Source organism: Lissotriton vulgaris, chromosome 3_1, assembly GCF_964263255.1.
Source record: "Lissotriton vulgaris chromosome 3_1, aLisVul1.2, whole genome shotgun sequence".
In the NCBI taxonomy this organism is placed as follows: domain Eukaryota; kingdom Metazoa; phylum Chordata; class Amphibia; order Caudata; family Salamandridae; genus Lissotriton; species Lissotriton vulgaris.
The window spans coordinates 2013012025-2013039308 of NC_141689.1; the positions used below are offsets into that span (position 1 = coordinate 2013012025).

Genomic DNA, 27284 nt, shown 5'->3' on the forward strand with positions numbered 1-27284 from the left:
GAAACCACAGCAGCTCAGGAAAAGATATAATAAGAACACAAGATGCTTTAAACATAAAGCATTGACGTAATGTTCAACAAAAAATCAACAACAACTCCCAAGAGTCTCTTTGCTTATAATAATAGTCCACAGTCCTTTGTCTCTGTTCATCGTCCCTATATAACCGGACTTCCCATCATCTTCCTCCTCTTTCTTCGCTGCTCCCGCAGCCAGATAAGTGCTTTTCTATTTTGTCTTCTTTTATTGTGATTGATTGTCTTGCGGTCTTTGGGGACTCCTTGCATGGTTTATTCCCTTTCAGAGTCCCTGGTTGCGGGAACGTTCTATCGTTCCTACGCGACTTTATTCCCACTTGCGTGCGGTGTGTACATAGACCGCAAGGGGGCGGCCTGTCGCCTCGCCGACCCTCCGGTGCGCCTCCGCAGTACGAGGAGCCGCGCGTGGGGTCTGCTTGCGCAGGGGCCGACCCTCGCGTACCCCTCTGACACCTGGTGATCCGGGTCTGTACTTTCACAATTTTGACGCCCTCTGGGGTCTGTATAGCGGTTTGACCGCGTGAATCGCCTTCGGGCGAGATCTGTGCACCTCTTTAACAGTGTGTGGCCTAGCGCGCTTGAGGGGTACGTAGACCCGGTCCCGGCGAGGAGGGTCTGCGCGCTTGGGGGTTGGTGCAGCCCACCTGCCACGTCAGCTGGCCCAAAACGTGATCGCAGCCGCTGGGCCTGCCCACATTCGAGAACTTTCTCGGTTGCCGCCCTCTTGGGTGCCCCGCATTTGCCCCTTGGTTCCGAGATGGAAGGGGAGTACGAGGAGGAGGCCTGCCCCTATCTGCAGGATGATGAGTTTTACCAAGCGGTGGACAACTCCATCTATCGTTGTGTGACGGAGGTGGTAGGGCCCATGGAGGACCGCCTTTCGGCCCGCATCGTGGAGGAGTGTGCGAAGCTGGCAGCGGCGCAGGTGCCGCCGTCCCCCGAACTCCCGGGGACGTCCGGTGGGTTGCCACCCGCTCCGAAGAGACCCCGTGGTGAGGGACCTTCATCGGAGGCCCAAGGCGTGGACAAGGGCGCTTTCGAGCGACTTCGTGACGCCTTCCTGGCCAAGGCGACGGCGGTGCCTCCGACGCCCTTGGTGGAACCTGGCACTTCGGGCGGCCTGTCGACGGCGCCCGCCTCCCCGATCTACGACTCTCCGGACACGGATGACGACGGGGAGTCGACCCGTTCTTGGCTCCCGGTGCCTTCAGGGAAGGAGATGCCCCGAGATGAGTCGGGCATGCTGGACCCGGACGAGATCGTCCACCCCCGATCCGCGGCCTGGGCCCCGGGGGAGACGGTGGCGAAGTTTGTCGCGGGCAGGTTGCGCAAGCCCCTGGAGAAGGAGGCGAGGGGTTGCCTGCGCGGGGAATGCCCTCGGCCTACTTTGGAGGGGAAAGTGGCCATGACACCAGAATTGGACCCCAAGATGGCCACCTTCCTGGCGAAATTCATGAAGGACCCCAGGAAGGGGATCGACCGGTCCTGGCGGGCCTGCCAGGACAAGCTGTTGGATGCGGTCGGGCCCGCCACGAAGATCCTCGATATGGCGGAGGAGGCTCGAGCGAATGGCACCGCCATTTCACCGGAGGTGCTCTCCAACTGGGCCCAGAGGGTGATCGTATTCTTGGGCAACGCCAACTGTGCTCTGTCCACGGAGCGGCGGCGGTCGCTCCTTATCAAGCTGGACCCGAAGCTGGGGGACCTGGCCTCGTCGGAGGCAGGTGCCGTGGCCCAGGGTGGCCTCTTCGGTGAGCCTTTCATCCGCGAGCTTGGAAAGTTCGTGAACACGTTCACGTCGCTGGACAAGGCCCAGTCCAGCATCAAGAGGGTGTTCCACCAGCGTTTTTCTGGAGGGGCCGGTCGCGGCAGGGGCCGCGCGATCGGCCGTGGTCAGCAGACCAACAACCGTGGACAAGGCTCCGGAAGAGGTCAGTACCAGACCTCGGCCAACTACACCAATTTCTACCCCACGAGGGGACAGCGCTATGGTGGCAGAGGATTCAAGAAGAACTCCGGACAAGGAAATGCCCCCGGTGAGTGTACTTTGCTTGGATCAAGTTCCGATTGGGGGGCGGCTGGCAAGCTTTTACGGGGAGTGGGAATTGCTCACTGCCGATGCTTGGGTTTTGCAAACTGTGAGAGGTTTCCATATAGAGTTTCACGACCAACCAACTCAGGTGAGGCCCCCGCGCCCGATGGTTTTCTCAGAATCCGACGCGCGATTGATAGACGGGGAGGTCTCAGACTTGCTGCGCAAGGGAGCCATCCGTCTATCAACGCGCCACCCACATGGGTTCCTCAGCAACGTCTTCCTGGTAGACAAGACGGATGGGGGCAAGAGGCCTGTGATCAATCTCAAGGAATTCAATGGGTGGTTGGTCTACCGTCACTTCAAGATGGAGGGGATCCACCTCCTTCGGGACGTGCTCCTCCCTCGGGATTGGATGGTGCGACTGGATCTCAAGGATGCCTACTTGGTCGTTCCCATCCACCCCCCTCATCGTCGTTTCCTACAATTCCTGTGGGACGGCAAGGTGTTCGAATTCACCGCCCTGCCGTTCGGTCTTTCTTCGGCCCCGTGGTGCTTCACGAAGGTCCTTCACCCGGTGGTGGAGTTTCTCAGAAGCCAGGGGGTCCGTATGATAGTATACCTAGACGACATCCTCCTCATGGGACAGTGCCCAGAGGTACTGGCAGGACAGCTGCGTCAAGCTGTCGGCCTGCTTCAGAGACTGGGGTTCGTTGTCAACGGCTCCAAGTCGGTCTTGGTTCCCACTCAGCAGATCACCTTTTTAGGTTTCGTGGTGGACTCGGTACAGGCGGTCTTGAGCCTACCGGGTCGGAAGGTCGCAAAGATACGACACCTGCTTCGGCAGACGATCGCGAGGGATCGTACGTCACTGCGCCATGTCGCCAAGGTGGTGGGTCTTCTATCGTCCTCCATCCAGGCGATTTTCCCAGGCCCGCTGCACTACAGGGCTCTTCAGCGCCTGAAGGCGCAGCATTTGCGCCGTGGGATGTGTTACGACCAGTGGGTTCCCCTCACAGACGAAGTGAAGGAGGAGATGTCATGGTGGCTGTCTCACATGGAGGCATGGAATGGGCGAGCGAACTTCGGGTCGGCTCCGGACTTGATCATAGAGTCCGACGCAAGCAGGTCGGGCTGGGGCGCCCGGTGCGGGGATTTTTCCACCGGCGGCGCCTGGTCGTCAGAAGAACAACAATTGCATATCAATTGTTTGGAGCTCCTTGCGGGCTCCTTCGCGGTTCGCTGTTGGACCAAGGATTCGGTCAAGGCTTGTGTCCTGCTACGGATGGACAATATTTCGGCGGTCCGATATGTGAACCACCTGGGAGGTCCTCGGTCCCGCGCTTTGGCGGATCTAGCGAAGGACTTCTGGGATTATTGCCTGTCTCGTCACATTGCGGTGACGGCAGAGTATCTGCCAGGCCAGTCCAATCAAGTAGCGGATTGGCACTCTCGACATCTCAGGGATGCCAGCCAGTGGAAACTGGATCCGGGAGTCTTCCGGTGGCTACTTTCCCTTTGGGGCCCCTTCTCGGTGGACCTCTTCGCGTCCCGTCTCGACCACCAGCTGCCGCGGTTCTACAGCTGGAGGCCGGACCCTCTGGCGGAGGCCACGGACGCGTTCTTACAGGATTGGAGTCGGGAACAACCGTTTGCGTTTCCCCCGTTCTCCATGATCATGCGAACGGCGGCTCAAATACGCCGCCAGGGTGCGGACCTGGTGTTGGTTACACCGCTGTGGAGGTCTCAAGTATGGTTTCCGGTTCTTCTGGAACTTTCCTGGGATTTTCCAATCCTACTCCCCCTGTTTCCTCTGCTCCTGACGAGCCCGGATCAGGAACCTCACCCTCTCGTCGTGCAGAACACTCTCCGCCTCGTGGCGTGGAGGCTCTCAGGAGACGCTGGACGCTCCCGGGCCTTTCGGGGTCAGCTGAGCACTTGCTCTCCAAAGCATGGGCCGATAGTACGACGAAGCGTTACAGATCCGCTTGGCTTAAGTGGATGCGTTGGTGTTTACGAAGGGATCTGGATCCCGTGGTCGCAGGCCTCGTTCCCGTGCTGAATTTCCTAGCGCATTTGGCCGACAAGGGTCTAGCGTATAGGACGATCAATGCTATTCGGTCGGCGATTTCTGCTGGCCATGATAACATCGAAGGCCATCCGGTAGGGGAACATCCTTTTGTGTGCCGGCTTCTGCTAGCTGTTCGCCTCGCGCTGCCGCCAGAACCCAGGTACTCCGTCCTTTGGGACGTCAATTTGGTTCTGAATTTGTTCCTGTCGTGGCCGGCCAATTCCTATCTGTCTCTTAAAGAGCTGTCGGCGAAGTTAGCCATGTTGTTATGTCTGGTCTCTTGTAGGCGCGTCTCGGACGTGCGCGCGCTGGATGTTTCTGCACGCATTTTTTCCCCGGATGGGGTTACCTTTACGGTGGGCCGACGCACTAAGACGTCGTCGCGTTCCATTTCTTATCCAGCCTTTACTGACACTCCTAAGTTGTGTGTCGTGCAATGCCTCAAAGCTTATGAGGACCTGACCTTGGATCTGCGCCCTCCGGGCGAGCGTCAGTTGTTGATTGCCCTGCGGAAGCCACACAAAGCTGTCTCTTCCCCCACTATTGCTCGGTGGGTGCGTTGGGTCATGCAGGAAGCGGGCATCAATACTTCTCTCTTTGGAGCACACTCCGCCAGGGGGGCCATGGCTTCTAAGGCATTCTCGGTGGGTGCTCGTCTGGAGGACCTTATGCGAGCTGCGGACTGGTCCTCGGATTCCACCTTCAAGAGGTTTTATTTTAAGCCGGTGGTGGATTTGGCTCAGTTGGTGGTAAGTAAGCTTTAAACTAGCGTAATCTGAAGCCTCCGGTCCTGACATAGAATCGAAATTTGCCTAGCTTACGTAACGGTAAGTTTCAATTCTATTAAGGACACGGAGGCGAGGATTATCCCACCCGGACTACGGTGGTGTCTCTACCCACCCGTATGGCAGTAAGTAAAGCGTTTTCCTTTACGTTGTCAGTACTGTGTTGTTCTCTGCATGCTCCTCGCCTTGTTGTCGCATTTCCTGGGCCACCTCGCTGATGCTGTTCCTTTTTTGGCAGGCAACGACGGTGCTAAACAGGACCAATGAGGCTTAAGCGTGATCTGCGCGAAGAAAGAGGAGGAAGATGATGGGAAGTCCGGTTATATAGGGACGATGAACAGAGACAAAGGACTGTGGACTATTATTATAAGCAAAGAGACTCTTGGGAGTTGTTGTTGATTTTTTGTTGAACATTACGTCAATGCTTTATGTTTAAAGCATCTTGTGTTCTTATTATATCTTTTCCTGAGCTGCTGTGGTTTCTTTATGTTAATAAAGCGAAGGAAGATATAGCGTAATCCTCGCCTCCGTGTCCTTAATAGAATTGAAACTTACCGTTCCGTAAGCTAGGCAAATTTCGATTCTTATCCTAGATATGTTGCTATATTGTTCTTCCTAATATGACTCCTAGTTATCTCATGGATGCCACTGTTGATGTTCTGATTCTTTGTAGAAAGGTGTGGAGAACTTCCTGTGTTCACTTTCATCTAATGACTCTTCCATTGGTCTTGTGATGGGGTATTCAATTTTCTCAATAGAGTCTTGGCATTTCACGACAAGATTTGTTGAGGTATGTGCTGGGCCAAATAGTCTTTAATCCACCGATCCTTTTATGTCCAATAACTCTCCTGAAGGCTGAGATTGGAATTTGGTAGGTGATGTATGTTCATTGGCAATGCTAGATGTGACTCCAGTCTCCAATATCAGTGTTACCAGTGTAGTTGATAAGAGTGAAAAGTAACAAGCACACCAATTGTTTTGGAAAAAGCACCACTAGTATCAACTAAAACAAGGAAGGTTGATCAGGAAGGCATACAAATGCAGAGAGAGCTCCTAAGCCACCTTTAACCATAGCCACAGCAAGCCACTGCTGTGACAAGGACAAGGCAAACCTCAAGACGTTGGCTATGCGAGATTTAAAAGGACTAATGACTTCCAACTCTCATCATTGCACAAATTGCAGTGGTTGTGTAGATGGATTTAGTGGTAGGCTTCCAGCTCCCATTGTGATACCAGCGACCTTATCAGGCAGCTGCAGGGTTGAGGATTGTTGGGGAGGACCAGACAATGCAGCTGCGACAGCAGGTCCGCTCTGTGCAAGAGGAGGCTGAATACTGAATCAGGACCAATCAAAATCAGCATAACCTGAACCTCCAGCAGTTGCCACAGGATGCTGGATAGGAGCGCGATCAGTGGAAAAGTGCATGGAAGACCCCAAAATCAGGTGAAGCCGAAGGCATCCCCCAGGAAAGTGTCCAATGCATGCATGATATAAAACTGAGGACACTTCCTGTTCTGGTCCACAATGAAGGGATCCATAAACAGAACCCCCAATCTGGAGATGATCCCTCAGTCACCTCGGTGTGTAGCCCCCACTTGTGGTCTTCCAGCGAGGGGGGACCTAAAGTATCCACCATCATAATGAGAGACCCTGACAGGTAAGCTGCATATGGAAAGATTCCCCATTGCTGTGTAATTTACATAGGTGAATCACCTCCAACAATAAGTCAACGATACCAGCCTGCCCTTTCTATTGATCCAATGAACGGTGGTTGTGTTGCCCAATAGAATATGTAGATTGCAAAGGGAGGAAGTCCTTCATTGTAAGAAAGATCTCCTGCAGATCAAGCTCATTTAGGTGCAGGTACTGCTCATACACGGACAAGAGGTGCCATGCTGATCTTTCGCCCAAATAATCACCCAAGCCCAAAAAGTAGGCATCCATTACAATGGTAGTTTGAGCTTGCAGAGGTGCTCAAAGGGCATCCATCCTCCAGTGCTGATATTGATGTACCAATTAGAACATTGGTACCTGAGCCAAGAGGCACCCTTGATGATACACCACAGGAGGGCCCTCATCGACTATGTGATGTGAGGCTCCTACAGGATCCAAGAGGCCAGAAAGCCTAGCAGGTGCAATATATGCAGGGCCAGGATCCAAGACACATCAAATCATTACCCGAATATCCGTGATTTTCTGAGGAGGGAAGGCCTTCCGAGCACCACCCAAAAAAATTCAACCTGTGTGAGGAAGTCAGGTGGGACTTTTGGAAGTCAAATGTAAAGCCCAGGTTGTGGAGAAGAGTCATCGCCTGCTGGAGATGTTTCTGCAGCACAGTTGGGTACTCTGCCTTTACCAATCAGTCATTCAGGTTCGGAAATACATGGACTCTTGACCTATGCACGAAGATGCCGTGTCTGCGATTACCATCATAAAGATGCATGGAACAGTAGTCACTAGGAATGGGAGGACAGAAAACTGAAAATGTTGGAACCCGACTGTTAACCTCAAATAATTTCTAATGGTGAGGAAGAATGGAGATCCAGGAACAACCCCAAACTGCAGAGTTCAAAGCCAACAGGAACTGGCTCAGGTTCAGCACTTTGAATGTTTGTTGAATGATTGGAGAGATCCAAAATAGGCCTCAGGCCTTCTTGTGGGCTAGAAATTAAAGAGAATTAAATCATGTGGCCCTCTCTTCTGAGTGCACCATTTTTATGGTCTCTTTTCCCAGTAAGGCCTCGTCCTCTAAAACGGAGGTGTGAATTTGAGCATAAACTTTGAAAGAGGCAGTGATCCGGTATGAAGAATGAAAGGGGAAGGGTTAGCCCCGCCAGATCAGATGAATGATCCAGTTATCGGCTCCCAACTAATGAAAAAATGAGAGACAAGATCCTCCCCATTGAAAAATGACGGCATGAAGCTGGGAGTCAGAGGGGCTTAGAGGCAGCAGACCAGCAGAGGCTAGTAAGTACTGGATCTGCTGCTACTATTGCCCCAGAGGCCTTCTAGATCCAAACTTGCCTCAACAGAATCTGTAGAGGGGAGGCCATCCCAGGGAACAAGTCATTACCCTTTTGTTCTCAAAGCTTTCCATGTGGAATCCGCTTCATCTCCAAAACGGTCTCTGTCCATCAAAGGACATGCCTTTAGGCATATCCTCACATCCCCAGAAAATATACATAAGCCTTGTGGCGTAGTGACCTTGTGGCGTAGTGCGACAGCTGCACTTTTAAGACAGGGCCAGGGCCATGGTGTCCACAACCACAAAGTCACATTTCAATATACATTTGTATACTTCCATTCCATCACCCAGCACGTTTGAGAATAGCTCCTTCATATAGTCTAACAGGAGGAGAACTATGAGTTTTGCCACTTGCCATAAAACAAGGACATAGCAGCCCAAAGGTCAAGTAGTTTTAGCTGTGAGAAAAAGCCAAGCTGCTGGAGACTAATATGTTGTCAGGTTTCTTGGACTCAGTCTCCGGAGGAACCATAGAAAAGGCTTTTGGGTTCTGTTTTGAGGAAAATCTCTGAAACACCAGGCTCTCCAGTAATGGGTGGGGGGAGGGGGGGGCAGGGGGGGGGGGACAAAAAGTGTGTGCTAACTGGAGCTTGACTATGGCACCAGAAAATATGCATATGGACGTACTGGGCCAAAAATAGTTTCTACCATGCAGCCATTTTAGAGTATAGCAAAGCCTCATTAAAATTAAGCAAAGGTTTAACAAAAACTGTAAATGAACCAGAATTTCTATAAGAATGCTTGAATTCAATTCCACAGAAGTCCAAGCCAGTTTCAGGCCTCTCCACCTTCAGAAAAACAGTTGTGAAAGGCAAGACCTATCTGTATCAGGACCACAGGAGGAGGAAATGTCCCCTTTTGGGGAAGTATTTAGGCTACTGGCACTTTGAAAATCAAAGTTACTGTGGGCATCAGTCTAATGTGTCGGCATAGGTGATCAGCTCTTAAGTCGTCATCTTTTGTTCTAATGGCTGGTATCGGATCGAGCTCCATGTATAGCAACACCACCAACTTCGGGGTCGGTGTTGAAGGAGGCGCCAAACGAACAGGACACAGTGAGTTCTGACTTCACCTTTGGCAGTGAGGCCAAAGCTTGTGAGAGCAGCCAGTCGTCAAACTTGCAGGAAAAGGAGCTGCTGATCGATCATGAAAAGATCCAGATTAGCTAGCCAGATCTCAAATTGGGCAGTCAGCTGAAATACCAGTGAACTTCGACCTTGCCTTCTTAGGCGTTTAGTGTTCTGCTGAGTAAGAGACCAGCGACGGTGAATTGAGTTGTGACTGAAAAGTCCCTGGGACTGGGCCTCTTCTTCGATGAAGAAAGGGATCTCTTCTCTGCTATAGCACTTTCTGTGGGTTTTTTGTGGGAGGATCGCTTTGGAGAACACTCCTTGGAAGGTGAATTACAACTTGGGGGTCTCCCTTTGGGCCAAAAATAACTATGCCTTTCACTTCCTGAAAGCCTTTTCTTGTCTGGAAGTGCAAAAGTAATAGGCAGTTGAATCATGTCCCAATCCCAGGCACCACATACAGTAGTTGTGGGACTTCTTGCAGTACCATCAGCAAGGCTTAAAGCTTGATGGCCTTTGAGAAGACTTTTAACCTAGTCACTGTCTAAATTCGAGAATTTTGTTGGTGAGACAAAGTGCTCCAGTCTGCATCAATGAGGCAGGAACTAATGTTAGCTTGCTCTTTTGTGCCTAATATACACAGATAACATTATGTCTGAAAGCAGAGCCGCGTCTGGAGCTGCTTGGGGCTTCTGGTGGAGCTCAAGTCCTTGCTGAAAAAAAAAATATTTCCAAACTAGTTTGAAGAACGATAGGAGTATTCATAAGGTGAGGAATCCGCAAGAAGATGCATCAGAAATTTACAATCTCTCACCAACATATGTATAGGAATTATTCTGAACAATTTAGCTTGAACATTTCACATAAACCAATGCACACCATTGCATGGAAGCCATATATTCAACTAATAATTGCACTTAATAGAACAACCTCATTATACCAAGCAAACCACAACCAGGCGCACTAGTGGAATGAAAGAAACGACGAAGTTCTTCATCATAGACATCCCTGCACCTAATTCACTACCAAGATCTGTGGCGGAATCATCTAGGCCGCACACTCTCAGACCATAATCCACAGCTCCTGCAACTCACATGGGACACAGGCCCTCCTCCAGTGCCTACCTGTCATCTACAACCAGTAGTATATAAGGACCAGGCATTTTGTGCGTCCCTATGGACATCCATATTAGAATATTTCGAGATAAATGAACACACAGCAGAAAATCCCCTTATGGAGTGGGACGCCTTCAAGGTAACCCTGAGAGGGCACTGCTCAGGCCACGTGGAACATTGGAAAACAACTTACCGACAAGCGTAGCGGAATAGAACGACAACTGCTGGGGCAAGAAATCAAGCAAACAGCGGGCAACTCAAACACTAGCAAACCAGACGCACTAAGATCAGAGCACATAGACTTACTGGAGCAGCCACGCTGCCACAATTATAAAGCACATTCAGCATGTATGCATGCCACTGCAGACTGCGCAGGCAAAATGCTAGCATGGCTCCTACATCAAGAACAAATAAGCCACCCCACAGGAGCCATACACACCGCGACAGGACAGCTAGTCTATACACAACATGAAATACATGACGCAATGACCAGACACTACACTAAATTGTACCAATCCCTGAGACCATTTAACGACAGATTACTCTCAGAGTTTCCAGACTGGGTTCAACTGCCCGAAACCACGTCAGACCAGAGACTACAGTTGAATGCACAAATAGCACCAGAAGAAATTAGAAGTGAAATCATGGCTCTGACCAACGGGAGGACATTTGGCTCGAACAGCCTCCCAGCAAAATTCTATAAGGCCGACACCACAGCACTAGTCCCCCACCTACACACATTGTATACAGAAGCAATTAATGCGCAGCAGCTCCCCCCATCCATGCGGGAAGCAAGATTGGTATCCCTTCCCAAACTGGACAAAGATCCCACAGACATGGGATTTTACAAATCGCTAGCCCTTTTAAATGTCGACTATAAAATACTACCAAAGCTACAGGCCAACAGTCTTGCATAAACATTGTCCTCATTAGTGCACGCAGCCCACAACGGATTTATACCCTCCAGAAGCACCTCATTAAACTTAGGACTTTTCTTCAGGCTAGCTACTTACTCACACAGTTGCTGGGCACTGTGCAAGATGCCTGGTCTTGAACCTGGAGAAAGCTTTTGATTGACTAGAATGATGGTTTCTCTTTGGGGTTTTAAACAAATATAATCTAGGAGCCTATTTCACTAGCATGTGCCAACTGTAAGGGTAAAAACAGGCTCTTATATGTTAGAACCGTTAAAGGTATGCAGAGGGACTAGGCACCCTCTCCCCACTCCTTTTTGCGTTCGCAATTGAGCCACTCGCAGAAATTCTCTGATCAGAGGTGAGGGAGGGTATCATACTAGGAGATGACACACGATATATCGTTATACGCAGACGACCTGCTGCTGTACATAAGGTACATCCGCTAAATACCGCATTGATAATCCCTTCTACATGACAGATTCGCTTACATATCAGGACTTAAGGTGAATGTCGCTAAATTCAGCCTGTACTCCTTTAGCGAAAACAATACAGACCCTGGTTATACACTAAATGGAGAACAAGTTAAATGGCATGAAACCACATTCCGCTATCTCAGGATACGCGTATACCGCAGTCTGCGAGATCTACTGGATCTAGGCAAGGCCATAGCAGCACTCAGGTCCCAAACGTCATTCTGGAAAACTCTACAGCTATCAATCACGGGAAGGGTGGCACTGATAAAGAGGGTAATCCTCCCCTGGCTCTTATATTATTTCACAAACCTCCCGTTATACGTCCCCCCATCTTATTTTCACCTCTTAGAGACTCTGATTCGAGATTTTATATGGTGAAATTCAAGGCACCGAGTAGCAATCAGAAAGCTATATTTACCCACAGACCAAGGGGTCTATTTGTCCCAAATCTAGAGAATACTAACTGGCTGCCCAACTGCAGTGGGCAGCCAGGTGGTTATCGGACAGACACAGTGACTACATTCTCTCCTGCACAACTCCCAGACCTGCTGAGGTAATTCCATCCTTGCACCAAAGCCAGACCCCAAACTCGTTATTACTGTGTGTGGCGCACAATAGCTTCCGCAGAGCACTATACATAACTTGAACATCCACCCCATACGTTCCCGCCCTCCCAATGGAAGGAACCCCCAGGGGTGCCACAGTTACCTCAGCAGGAATGGAGGGACGCAGGAATTCAGGAAATAGGAGAATTATACCTTCATGGGGCGCTACAACCATATGCCACACTCGTAGAAGTCGGGGAATTGCCCCCCAGGGCAATTCCTATTGCATCGTTCTCTCATGCCAGCACTACCTACCACTACCAAATGGGGTGATTTATCCACAGAACCAACCATGCACCTCACAGTGCCATATATTCGTGGTATGGGCCAAGGGGGGCACTTGACTAAATGGTTCTCAGCTTTGCTGTGACACCACACAGCTGCCAACATGTCAACACTCAGGCAGCACTGGGAAACCGAAGCAGGTCACAACTTTCCAACATGGAATGGAATTTGGTTTTGCAGAGCCCTGTATACATCCCAATAAACACGCGTCTACGTCAGATCCAATTCGTCATCATACATAGAGCATAACTCACTCCTGTAAACATCAACAAATACTTTAGTTGTCAAGACGCAAAATGCCCTAAATGCGCACTTGTAGGCGCGGACTTACTCTATAGGCTTTGGGGTGTCCCACGCTAGCCGAATATTGGAGAGCAGTAACAGCAGACCTAGTGCACTGCACAAATAGAGACCTCTGCCCAGAATGGCCCACATACATACTACATCTATATCACAGGAATCGGAGCAACAAAGTCACTTCTCGATTCCTAGATCTAGGAATGGTGGTAGCAAGAGACTAATTACCAAAAAGTGGAAAGCCTCTCTTCCCCCAAACATTGTAATGTGAAGATGCTCAAAGCTCACCTGGGCAAAAGCAGAAAGTGCGGCACTTCATAGAGAAGTCACGTTGGGACTCCGAAAGACCCCAATCGTTAGCAACTGGGACGAAATTCTAACAACTCTCTCAAACATCGATAATAATGATGAACCTACTTCACCCCAATAATAACAACGACGAGATGAACAGGGACACATAATTAGACTAAACCAAGATGCTGATTTAGACATAAAACAGATGGGCAATTAGCATCACAGGGCAGGCGCCCTCACAGCCCAATAAACGCCATAACGCCGATGTTAGCCATGTGTATCATATTCTGTATGACATAAAACCAGGGCGCCCCAGCGATAGCATTCGCAACTCAATTAAAAAATCATTACGTATCATCTGTTCTTGTTATATTATGACCCTTTCCCACAGTTTATTCTGTTAGCAAGCATAATCACAGTCAATGGCAATAATGTGCAAGCTATGCTTAGCCTAGAGGGGTCCGGCAGCGTTAAAAATGTTGAAAGCAATAAAGGAAAAAGAAAAGGAAAGGGATAAAAAGTAATACAGTTGCATAACAATCCTAGCATGTAAAAGTAATGAGATTAAAAGAGTGGTAAATGTGCACTGTATAGAAAATCGTTGACCTGGCTACAGTTTATGTGAATAGACCAGCTGATGTATGTAAAAAAGAAACTCTTACAAGTTCCAATTGGATACATATGTGAACCCTATGTACAATTTGTCTTAATGTAAAAACATTAAAAATTAATAAAAACAGATTTAAAAAAAGAAGATCTGTTGCAGAATCAGACACAGCCCAGCAATGCCAGCCACTATTCAGCATGAACCCTTAAACATGACATGGGACAGGCATTTTGTTCTATGACTTTGGAACTGTAGACTCACTGGACTCTGATCAACGAGAATCCCAGGACTGTAAAAGACGCCAAAACTGTAATAGTGATTTGGGACTACACAAACTGTAGAAGCCCACTCTACAAATGCTGGGAACACAACAAACATTACATTATATAATAACGTTGCTTTACATACTACTAGAGTAGAAAAAAACTAACTAAGAAATTAAGGCATTAAACAATTCACTAAAACGTTTTTCAAGTACAAACATGTCCATTTTGTTATTAATTACTAACACTCACCGTCACAGCAGAGATTTTTTCTTCATCACTTGGTACGCTATCTGTTTCACTTTCTATTAAAGAAAAATGAAAGTGTACATGAAATGAACAAAATATACAATAATAAATTAAAACTAGACTTGCATGACATGCTTAGAACAGCAACCAACCCAGATTTATTCCAGTGAAAACCTATTGCATTTGGAGAGTGCCATCAACCCTATTTCCAGCTCTTTAGTTTGCCTTTTTACCCGTCACTTAAGATTCCAATTTGTTACACAAAAACAAGACCAGTGAAAGAAAGGAGCACCAAAGCAACTTTGTGAAGCACTGGGCATGATCAACAACTGGTGAAAATCACTAAGATTAGTGAAATTACTGAGTTCAAATTCCAACAGATATAGGCCCGTTCATCGACAAAGGTAAAGCCAAGTATGATCACTTCCACTGTTTAACTGGAGGAGCCGACTTCTGGAGTACTGAGGATTGTGTAATTAGAAGAGAATATGTAAGAGGTGAAGTTGTGTGTGTCAGAGGAGTGTAATTCCAATGTGTGACTGCAAGAGAAGGTTGATGGCACAGCAGTTACTGATGACACGCAGACTGTCAGAGCATCCAAGAACATTCACATAGTACTGCACGGATGTGTAGATAACGAAGAATGTCAGATTAGAACGTGCATTTAGCAACAAACTTATAGCTGGTAGAGGTTCTCAACATCTCGGAATTCGAGCAGTGTGCAGCAAGATTGTGTTGCTGGCTGAGGCTACAACACTGTCCAAAAACTTTGTGTCCAGCATAGATCTGTAGTTGGCACAGGCTGTGTGACTATCCAATAGCCTTAGCAGCGTACAGCAAGAATGGCTAGCTCTCACAAACTTAAACTATTGCGCGCAAGAAGCATGTTTTGCGGGCAGAGTCCATCTGAAAACATCCGTAGGGTGCACCAAGGATGAGTAGATAACAGACTGATAATATTAGTAGCATGCTGCAAGAACGCAAAGCTGGCTGCAGATGTGGGAGAGATACGGCTGTGGTGTAGCTGGAAGGAATAATTCACGTCTACACCTCACTGTGGAAATACATAATCACAAGCAGCATGGACATGTGCATTTGGGAAAATCACAAACCTGGTGACTCAGCTGAGGTGTTGCAGCATGTGAAATCTGTAACCTACCTAGTAGGGATGTTATCAAATTGCATCATTACTATAAATGTATATGTTATAATATTTTAATGATGCGTAACGAAATAGGCCAGCAAAGTATCTAGACACCGCCATCTAGTAAATCCAACTAAAGCCTGACATCAACATTATAAGTAGGCATGAGGTGATCATCGTAGTCTTCTACACAACCGTAGTCCTTGGAGAAGGTGTGTAGATGGTCAGTCTACAAGTGTGTGTTTTACAGTGGAATTATTTTACAGGCCAAACAGAATGTGTATTATTTTACAGTATGAGAAGCTCCGAATAACCACAAATATGTATAGTTAAGTTTACCATAGTTAAGTTGCCAGTGGTTTGCGTTTTCTAAATACAGCACATTATGGTGTGAACATGGAGAGACCATCTTGCCCCATACTGCCAATTGGCAAATTATATTGTGTACTGAATCTGGTGCATGACTAAAGGAAACTGCTTCACCAGACTGAATAAAATATTTGCAGTCCTAACCTATATAACACAACATATATAGCGAACTCTTTCAAAACAAATTAAATCACCAAGATGTTCTTAGATATAAATAAACTTACCTTCAAATTGTAGTATACTTCATCACATGGTCTTATCTCATCCTAGGATGTGCACAACTATCATTGGAATCTCTTGGTTATAATGAGCACTCTGAACTTTGATCCCTATTAGTTTCTAATTATGAACTTAAATCCAATGTGAAAGCAAGTCTGAGAGCAGAGACTCTTTTGCATTTGTTCCCACTGCTGACCGTAGACCTCTCATCTACACTCTCCCCCCACCTCCATGATTGAGAAAAATAGCCACCAAATGTGGCAATCACTGTAATGTGATAAAAAAACATTAAAGAATTTATGATTTCATTCTTTCTAAATTATCAGCTTGATTTGTTTTCCATCAGTGATAAGTGACTCGGAGATGCTAGTGGTCATAGTTTAGTATACTTAAATCCTGAATAACTATTCGATCTACACCTTGAACCATGAGGAAAAAAGATGTCAAAGCCTTAAGAGTTACAGTGGCAGTTGGAAAGCTCACCAACACACATTTTGACATCAATATATTGCTGCTGGAATTTAATTTTAGCCCCACCAAAGCCCTCTTTGAACACATTAGTTCTATCGCACGTGCTCTGCCACTCAAGACCGATGGGCTAAATGCAGTATTGATGGGCCATTAGAATGCCAATTTAGATACTGCACCATGCCCTCAGAACTCTTCTCACACATTCTTGAGATCATCTGTTCTACTTCGATCTGCTCCCTTTCAGCACCATGCTGTTACTTGTAAAATTTTGGCATAGCTTTAACCAGGGAAGACTGAAAGGTACACCTCCTGCTAGCTGCGCAAAGACGTTGGTGTAGTCTCCTCTGATTCCGCCAGTTCCGGTCTAAGTCCCACTCCCCATCTCACTGTCGGAATCCATCTGCCTTGTTTGTCAAACCTCAGCTTATGACTTGAAAAAGTTGTTGATCAAGTTGCTGTTGATCATAAAATGAAGTTAGGGGTAAGTCAAGGAAGGACAGAGGAGGGAAGAATCTAGAAAGGGTTATATGGAAGATCATAGTAACAAAATGAGGTTTGTGGTGAATCAAGAAGGGATAGAGGCAGGAGGAGTCAAGAAAAGATCTTGAGGAGCTCATAGAATTAGATTGAGGTTATGGATGAGTCACAGAGAGGAGGTAGAGGATATATTGAGAGAGGAATAGGATGAGACAGAATAGTGCATGTGAGAGAGTTGAAGGCTTTTTTTGTTCTTTTGTTCTCCAGTGAGAGTAAAGTAACAAATATATAGATACATAACTACATAGAAAGGGTATCTATGTATAAGGAAAATAACAAAGAGATATAAAATTGTTTTGCATAATGCTCCATATGTGCAAGTATAGACAGTTAGAAATTTAGACTTTCAGATGTTGCTGTACGTAAAAGGTAGTATATTTGTGTATTTTTATAAGTTTTTTTTATTGTTTTTTTATTGGATTATATTTATTTTTATGTTTTCCTCAATATTTTAATAGTGAAGCACTTATAGATGCAATTGTTTTGATCACATTTACATATTGTGATAAATAAAATAAAGCAAGACCATAAGCATCTAATCAAATAACTTGTATGAAAACTGTGCAGTGACCTATATACATGTTATGCATAAAATAATGCACGAATATATGTGTCTGTGTGTAGCACCATAAGTAATATATACATTTGTTAAGCACACCTAAAGAATATATTTTAAAATCATAAGTAGCATGTATTTTGCACAAAGAAATGCACATATCTAAATACATACATTTAATCCAAATATACATATTTATATGCAGAGGGTTATATGCTGTATATTTATGCTTGAGTGTGGTAGTCGTGTAGGAAAGAGCCAGCTCTTGAGAAGTCTTTTGATGATAAGGTAGTTATGGGGGCTCTTATGTTTGGGGGGTAATGAATTCCATAATCCGGCTGCTTAAACAGAGAAAGATGTACCACTCACGGTTTTTCCTGTATGCTGCCGTTTTGAGATTAAGTTCCAAACTTGAGCAGGGGTTCCTTTGTTGGATTTATTTGGTGATTTTATTCCTGATAAAAAGTGGTCCTGTTCCATGTATTGCTTTGTGGGTGATACAAAGCAGCTTGACGGTGGATCTTCTGGCAACCGGTAGCCAATGTAGGGCCCTCAAGGCAGGGCAGATGTGGGCTTGTGGTTTTACATGTAGGAGTAGTCTGGCTGCAGAGTTCAGAAATAGTGGTTAGTTTTTTCATAGTTAATTAAGATGATTGTGGTAGAGGCCATTGTGTAATAAGGTTTACACACTACAAGAGAGATAGTAGCTTGGGCATGGTGTGAAAATCCTAGGTGGGGGAAGATGCATTGCAGAGTTTTCATAGTAATGAAGCTTGCTCTTGCTAACTTCTCTGCATGGGCATTTATTTATAATCAATGGTAATTCCAAGGTTTCTTACTTCCATAGATACTTTAGAAGGTTGTCCCAGATCGTCAGGTCAAGCGCTGAGTGGGTCATAATTTATCCAGTCCCCTCATATGAGTATTTCTGTTTTGGAAGGATTCAATTTAAGCTGGCTCCATGTCATCCACTGATCAACGGCTCCGAGGCAACTGAAGATTTTTGAGTTTCCAAGGCCTATGGGGATTTCTAGTTTAAGAAGTATTTGTGTGTCATCTGCAAAGTTATAGCATATGAGCTGAAATTCATTGGTCATTGCCGGTAATGATTTCATGTAGATGTTGAAAAGCATGGATGAGATGATAGAGCCTTGACGGATGCCTACTTTTGTGAACTACAGTTTGGATGAGAAGGGGACGGTTATTTGGGAGATGGATGACAAATATCCTGTTTTGAAGGTAGAATGTGATCTAGTCAAGAGCAGTCCCCTCTATGCCAGCTTTGTAGAATCGTTGGATTAGAGTGTCATGGTCAACTGTGTGAAAGGCATCTGAAAGGTCCAAGAGTAGGTGCTGCTAACCCCGTTCCGGTCTACATCCCAGGTGGCTATGAGGGCAGATTCTGTGCCTCTTCCTGGACGGAGTCTTGTTTTGAAGTAGGAAAGAATGGAGTTCTCTTCAATGAGTAGGGACATATGGGCGAATGTTGCTTTTCTATCAGTATGCCCAGGAAAGGTCCATTTGTAATCAATCTGTAGTTGTTTGAGTCATGTGGGTCCAGGTTTTTTATTTTTTTATTTAAGAAGTTTTGTTATAGCGCTGGCCTGACCCTAGGGTATCGGAGCGCTTTACAGCAGACATTAGCCGATAATCACCAGCTACATAGCAGATAATCACCATATACAAAAAAGACGGGTGGAAAGTTAATAGAAGAACGAATAATAGAACAATAGATCAAGACATTGTCTCGCGAGACAGAAATGTCCTCAGGTTTTATCATAGTCTTAGAGATGGAGCAGAGCTCAATATCTACTAGTTGCCTCGAGCTATCCAATCCCTGGGGAGCGGTTGAGCAACAGGGTTTTAAGTTGGCTTTTGAATTCAACAAAGGAGGAATTGGTTCTGATGAAAGGGGGAATGGAGTTCCAGATTTTGGGAGCGCTTCCGGTGAAGGATCTGTCCGCAGTTCTTTTTTTCTTGTTTTTGGAGGGATGAGTAGGAGGGAGTTTAAACTTCTTAGGTTCCTGGTCTGGCCGGCTTTTTTGAGTTTTTTCGCCAGGTATTCAGGTTTGCCAGTGTGAAGGGCTATATGGGTGAGGCTGGCTGTTTTTTGTTTTCGTCATTAATGGAAGTATGTATGCCTTTTTTAAGTCTTTTGGAAGATTCCTTTAGTTAAAGCATTAGCGAGTATTTTTCTCATTGGATGTGGCAGCAAAGTTAGTTAGAAGAATGTTCTTGAAGATTTGTGGTGGACAGCCATCTGGTCTGCTTGCTTTGACCAGATCCATAAATTGACTTTGTGATAGTTGTTTGAAGGAATGCAGAGACTGGGATAGCCTACCCTTGGAGGGAATTGTAGGAAGTGGGCTGGTGCTGTGGTTTTCTTTTGTTTTAAATAGGAATCCAAATATGTCTGCTTTGGTTGTTTATGATTTTACAGTTTATTACTAAATTCATGAGTCCTAGGAGGAGTTCCTTCTGTGCATGTGGATTCACAAAATTCTGTGAGAATTTATAACATTCTTTATTTGCACATTTAGCATTTTAAAGTCTGTTTGAATAGTACTTTTTCTAAAAATTCTTTGCTTTTTTTGATTATGGACTTGTATAGTCTGTTAAGTTTGCGTGGGTGACGTTTCCCTTGACTATTATTTGTTTTGAGCCAGGTGTGTTGCAGTTTTGCAATTCATTGCTTTATCTTTTTTTAGGTCTGCATTCCTCCAAGGTGCTTGTTTTCCTTTGACCTGTTTTGTTGTTCTTAGTGGTATTAGGATATCAAACGCTTCTTGGAGCCACTCAAAGCTTTTGTGGAAGTTAGTTGTGTTTCAAAGTATTCCAAATTAAGCTTGTTCCTTGGTTGATAAGTGAATGCAAGTATGATGGCCTTAGGTATCCTGATTTGTAGTGTTTTGATTTGGAAAGCTACCAGATGGTGGTCTGACCATGTGACTGGAGTAATCCTTTGAAAGGTAACTAGTTCTGTATTGGCAAAAATGGCATCTAGGATGTGTCCAGCAATTTATGTGGGTTTGTGGACAATCTTATGTAGGTTCAGTGTGTCTAGACCAGTCATGATAGTTCTTGGATTGGGCATACTGGATTTGTCAAACCATGTGTTCAGGTCACCAAGTATGCACAGGCTGGAATGTTGTGTCATAAGGTTTGAAACCGTGTCTAGAAACATGTCTGGGAATGTTGTATTGCTTAGTGGTGGTCTGTAAAGAAAGAGGAAGCTACAGGAGGTAGTTGGTGTAGGATTTCATCTGGTCATGAGGGGGTCAAAGCAGTGTATAGAAATGCGGTCAGCTTTGTTTTGCTTGAATATGCAGGACTGTCTTGAATGTTTGTGGAGTGCCAATCATCTTTATCTTATTTCTGCTAAGCCTTTTGGGTAAAGTTTGCTCGTAGGCTGGTCTCTTTAATGGACATAACTCATGATGTACATGATTATATGATAGATACCCTCGCTCTCCACTCTGGTTTTTCACACCATACTTTATTTTTGAATTATGGTTGTAGTGTCAATCACAAATAAGAAAATATGCTTGGATGGCAGAGGAACAGCAAACACAACAGGCAACTGAAAAGCTCAGAGGGGGCAAGTCGTTGCCAATTACCAGACAAAATGGGAAGCACTGGCCTGGAGAAGCAGCTGTAGCTGACTTTTGGAATGGGGGTCATGATAACATTGCCATATGAGACAGAACTTAAGGACACATTTCCAACGAGAGGATATGTAAAGTGCTGTTCCTTGCCTCTCCACAGAGAAAATCATTGAAGAAAGAAACAAATACTAACATGTGCATCAGAGGAGAGACTTAGAGCCTTCTCATGACTAATAGCGGGGTGGGAATGACAGTGAAAAATGGAAAAACAGTACCTGCCATGTGATCTGAAAATATAAAAGAGTATGATTGTAAAGGGGCACAACCAAAGCTCTAGACTCATGACAAGAAGGAAAGGTCAATGAAGATAACCAGGGTGTGGTAAAGGAATTGGGCAGCATGTGGAAAATGCTAAACCCTAGGGAAAACACTAATAACGCTTCCCAGTGCAAGATTAGAAGGAACTACCATACAAATGGAAGTGCACTGACTAGATTTACATCCTCTCAACAATACATCTAAGCTATGGCAGTGAATATAGAAACTAACAATTGCAGTGTACAACACAGTTCCTGAAACGTATGAAGAGCTGAGAACAACCCAGCAAGAATTAGTTAGCCCCACATGAGAAACGCAGACATTAAAATACTTTTAGAGCAACTTTGGTTCCTTCTTGGAAAAGGGATATATATATACTGAAGAACATTTGTATAGGTGAGCAAGTGATCAGCAATCACAACTTCCTATTCAATCTCCATGGCAAGTTAACCACGACTTTCTCTGACAAGATACTAGCCATGAAAATGGAGATATCCTCGAAGATAATGCAAATGTGTAAGGACATTCAATCTTTTGGGGATTGCATCAGTAAGAATGATGCTGGTACTACCACAATGGGAATGACACTGAAGGACACCTATGATGCTATACAAAATATGACAGAAGAACTAAAAGATCTCAAAGACAAATGTAATGATTTGGAGCTGGATAAGTATCAGGAACTCAAGGGAAAATGTTGACAATATAGAGACATTTTGCCAAGTTCTCTTTCAACAAGTATTGAACAAGATCGAAGACTGTGAAGTGCACATAGTGAGAACACATAAAACAGAAACCTGACCAACGTCAACAGGAGCTCCTTAAATGAAACAATTTCAAAGTGATCTCACCAACTGTAAAAAACAGAATACTGAAAGAAGTTCGATATACCAAACTCTATCATGATTTGTCTCAAACCATATTGCGCAAGAGAGGAGCCATGTTAGATATCATGAGAGAATTGAGACCGAGATAAAAAGATACTGATAGGCTTTCCCTTTTGCGCTACTGTTACAGTAGGACTCCAGGAACCTTACAATCAAAAGTCCTGAAGAGGGGTAAACGATATTGGGCATGGTAACACATGTTAACATACCAGGGACGAAGGAAGGCAAAAGGAATGGGGCTCAAATGATGAGCCAACAGCAATCAACTCGAAATATACTAAACTGCAGAAGGTAATAGAACTTGACGATGAAAGTTTTGAGTAGCATAATAGCTGAAAACTAACATATCTATGTTGTGACCAAAGATCAAGCATGAGAATGAAACTAAAAACAGATCTGACACGGGCAGAACAATGCAGTAAAGAATTAGGATATCTCTTAAAACCCAAAGAGAAGTCACAATACCTAAAGCGGCAAATTCATTTACTTGCCACTGGATTATGTTTGACTAGAGAACATTCTTGAATACCTAATATCATGAATTCTAAGGGCTCACTAACAAATTCTGAACAAGATAAAAAGATGTTAATTTCCCCCTTTCTTCAAGAATTCCATCATGGTTGGGTCCATGATTTGGAGGCTATAAACTTTTTTGTAACCCTGGGCTGTGAACTCCGCTCACGGAGTTTGCGTAGCTTTCTACACTCCGCGTTACGCAGAGCTTGCAGAGTTTTTTCCTTGCTTGCGTTCGTCATCGTAAAGTTGGCGACCGCAAGCGGGGAAAAATCAACCTCCCAGCGAGATTTTTCTCTGTTTGCGATAGTCAAAATCAGGTTGGGGAGCACGAGCAATCAACATCCCAGGGAAATTTCTCTCTCTGGGGAGGATTGGGGGGTGGCGTGGGCAGGTTTCTCATTGCGAGTGGTCGCGTATGCTCGTGACAGCTAACATTGAGATACTGCCCGTTCGCGTCGAGAAAGCTGCCGCTCGAGTAAAAATTGTAAATCTGAATTAACTGGCAGTCGGCTTCAACAAGCATCTTGTGTAGGATTGGGGAAACATTTCCACACTCTGATGGCCAAACCGACACCTGCCTTTTCTGTGTGGTCACACCTGATTTTTCACCTTTTTGCAGAACCCTATATTTCTGCTGGCTTTCAAACTCTGTGCACTTTACCTCAGCTAATCAGTAGTAACATGTCTCTTGCATAGTCCTAATTGGTATATTTAACTTGTCTATAAAGTCCATATTATGTGTTACAAAATGCACCCAAGGCATGGCCGTTCAATGCCAGCGGACTGCAGAACCTATTGTGCCTCCCACTATGATGATTATTGCATTAATGCTGAAGATTCTCTCAGCCTGTACCTGGCCTGAATATGGTATGAATGAGATGTGAAATTAATCCCAGGAGCTACACAATAGGTCACTTTGATCGACAGCTCGACATGAATGGGCAGAGACGCCACCTTTGAGGTCAGGAGAAGGGTGATGGCTGTGGGCATCCTTTATGACACTAGAGTGTTAAACCCTGCTTGACATGGTTCAGCGCTCCCTGTATTTACATACAACCCTTTGGGCAAACTTGAAGCAGAGGAAAACAGGATGCCAAAACAGTTCTTGTGGATACACTGTCTGGTTGCTGAAGGCTTCTGTATTTGTCCTACCAGAATTCTGTCTCTGGATTTTCTGTGTGTACTGTACAGTGCCTGCCTCAAACTGGATTTCAGTGTTAGATTTGTGAGGATACTAGGATTACTATAGTACACTCCTCACAACCCCCCCCCCCAAAGGCCTCAGGGCCCAAGTTTAGCATGGCTGAAGACTTTCACCATCTTGAAAAAACCTAAAAGGCATAGGGCTGGCCTGGGAACTTTTACTCCCACTGGTTAGGGCGTGCCAAGGAGTCAGTGCCACCCACTAGTTAGGGCCAGGCTTAAATGAGGAACCTTCAGGCTACTGCTTCAGAATACTTCCTGGACCCGCGGAAGATCAAAAGAGGATTAGACCTGTTGTCTGTGACCTGAGAGGAGCCCTTAAAACTGGACCTGTTCCCCCTTGAACAAAGAAATGGCTGACATCCTGTCAAGCTATTGTGTTGCAACAAGTTACAAGAGGTATTTCCTGGAACTGGCCAGGTGACCAGCGGCAACTGAACCTAAACAGGACCATGCAGTTGTCATCCACCTGAAACCTTGTGAATCTCAAAGTGTGTTTCTTGAGGTCCTGAGGTGTATTCTTGTGCTGGACTGGAACTTAAAAGACTAAGGGCCTGATTTAGAGTATGGTTACTCCATCACAAACGTGGTGAATATTCCATCCACCTTTGTACAAGTGCCTTAGTGTATAATGTACTAGTAATACGGCAGACAGAAAATCCATCACTTTTGTGACGGAGTAACCCGTCTGCCGTACTCTAAATCAGGCCCTAAGTCAGAAAATAAAATCTTTTACCAGAACGAACCATGTGGCATAGCAGCCAGCTTCAAATTACAGCTAGGTCCTGGCCTACAGCTACCATTGAGTGTCATGGGCGCTATGAACCTTTTGGCTCTATTTTGACTTAATACTTTTAAAAGTCATGTTGTGTTTTCGAATTTAGTTTGAGATGTAATTGTTTTGCATTTAGACTTGATTCATTTTTTGGTACTGTATAAATACTTTAGACATTGCTCTATGATAAGCCTCTCTACTCTGTGCCATAGCCCCCACTGGGTTGAGCTTAGGTTTTGTTTTTGTGTTTTATATAGCGCGAACTAGACCCGAAGGTATCGGCTATCAGAGCGCTTTACATAGCACCAGTTTTGTTACACAAGGACACATTTATTTTTATTAGGCACGGGGAGATTACATGATTTGGCCAGAATCACAGGATGGTGATCATCGTTGCCGAGACTCGAACCCGGTTCCCCAGCTTCGAAGTCGACCGCTATAGCTGTAAGGCTACATCCTCTCCCCAGGTTAATTTAGTAACTTTGAGAGTTCACCTTGATAAGGGTTGTGATGATTCCTTGAGGTGGGTAGTTATTTACTCCAAATTACAATCTAATTATTTACAACCCTGACCCATATTATGAGGGTTAAACAATGGAAATTATCCATTCCCTTGGACTTCAGAAGGGGCACTCATTGATTATTTTGTGGCTTGGTAGGACCTGGCGTTGTTATTGCAGCGGCCTCTCCCTTTGGCGCTGTTCCCACGGTATCCACCTCTGGTGTTTTTAGTGTAGGCAGATTGCGTGTTGCCCTTGGCGTACTGGGAATGCTGTAGTGCCTGTCCTCTCGTTGCTCCCCTGTTACCGGAGCGACGAAAGGAACTGCCCCGAAACTGCTGTGACTGGAGAGCCCCCATGGATTTCGCTGTCTCAGTGTCCTTTTTCATTTTCTCAAGTGTTGTGTCAACTTCCGGTCCAAACAGGAAGTCCGGATTAACCGGCTGATTGAGAAGAGTAGTTTGGATCTCGGATTTAAACCCTGAGATGCGCAGCCATGCATGGCGGTGCAGCATCACGCTAGTATTTACTGCCCTTGCTGCAGTGTCTGCTGCTTCCAGTCGCATTTGATTGGCGCATTGGAGATCAGTTTCCCCTCTTGTATAACCATTTCTGCTGCCTCTCTGTACATATCAGGCATGTGCTGCAGTAATTGTTCAAGGGTGTCGTAGTGCGCCCTGTCGTATCTAGCCAACAGGGCCTGTGTATTGGCTATTCTCCAAATGTTAGCGGCTTGCGCCGCCACACGCTTCCCAGACGCTTCAAAGATCTTTGACTCTTTGTCCGGAGGGGGAGCGTCACCAGTGGATTGAGAGTTAGCCCTTTTGCGTGCATTAGCCACCACAAGGGAGTCCAATGGGAGCTGGCCTTTGATGTAGGTGGGGTCCACTGGGGCAGGCCTGTATTTCTTGTCGATCCGGGGATTGATAACCCTGGCTTTGGTTGGCTCCTTGAAAATGGCTGTGGCATGCTTGAGGACCCCCTTAAGCATGGGCAGAGTTTTGGTGGAGCGTTCAGATGTGGAGAAGGTGTCAAATAAGAAATCTTCATCCACTGGCTCAGCATGCATTTCGACGTCATGGTTAAGGGCTGCCCGCTCTAATAATGCATTAAATGCTGCAGTGTCCTCAGTTGGTGATGGTTTCACATTGTAGGACTGTGAGTCTGGAGCGTTATGGGGGTCATCAGGGTCATCGCCTTGATCTCCTGCTCCTGCCCATTGATTTGAGACATCCTGATCAGTGTCAGTGTTGTAAGAGAAGGCCATTTGGCCATAGTCCACATTCAAGTCCTCCTCACTCTGTGTTGGAGAATGAACAGTATGGTGCGAATAGTCCTGAAGAGGTTCAACAAGAACCGGAGAGGTGGTGGAGACCATTTTCTTTTTGAGGGGAATCCTGTAACCTTCCAAAGGATGGTCAGGCGCGATCTTCCGCTTGTGGACGGTAAACCTGCCCGACTCCGAGTCAATAAACAGTTTTGCCTGGTTGTCGTAAGAAGGCTCATGATAGACGACCTGTTCATGCGAGGACACTTTCGCCATCTTGGAAGCCTCGAGATGCTTTGGACGGGCCGTGGGCAGAAGGCCAAACTTAAGAGGCGTTGATTCCGCAGGCTTCGAACCTGAAGCAGCTGTTTCGGGTTTCTTTGACACCTGTGTAGGCCGCTCGCTTGACCGCGTCAAATCGAGCTCCCGTCGCGGTGCGCCTCCATCCTTGGACGTCAACGACAATTTCGGGGCGTCCTTGGCCGTGGCTTCGACCCTCTTCGCAAGCCCAGCCTTGAGTCCTGAGAGGGGTGGCTCGAGACTTTTACCCAACGGAAGTCCTTTGCCCTTCTCGCCATGTTTGGTCGACGACGCCGGCGCCGACGCCGAGCCCTTTGAGGCGACGTGCTTGCTGGCCGAGCCCAGCTTCGAAGTCCCAGTCCTGGCGCCGACGGGTATCTTCGGCGTCGAAGGATCGTCGACAGCCTTAGAGGTGTTCGTCGACGTCGAACCGACCACCATCTTGAGTAGTTTCGGTTTCGATTTCGGCTCCGTCTGTTTCGGTTTTGATTTT

General features: G+C 46.1%; 1 protein-coding gene across 1 annotated transcript in view; it reads right to left on the reverse strand.

Annotated features, from left to right (window-relative positions):
- IRF2 (interferon regulatory factor 2) overlaps positions 1-27284 on the reverse strand; it is a 351614-nt gene that overhangs the window by 37266 nt on the left and 287064 nt on the right. Inside the window, exon 8 of the mRNA XM_086962480.1 lies at positions 14128-14180. Within this exon, the coding sequence (XP_086818606.1) occupies positions 14128-14180 (53 nt within the window). The remainder of the gene's footprint in view (positions 1-14127; positions 14181-27284) is intronic.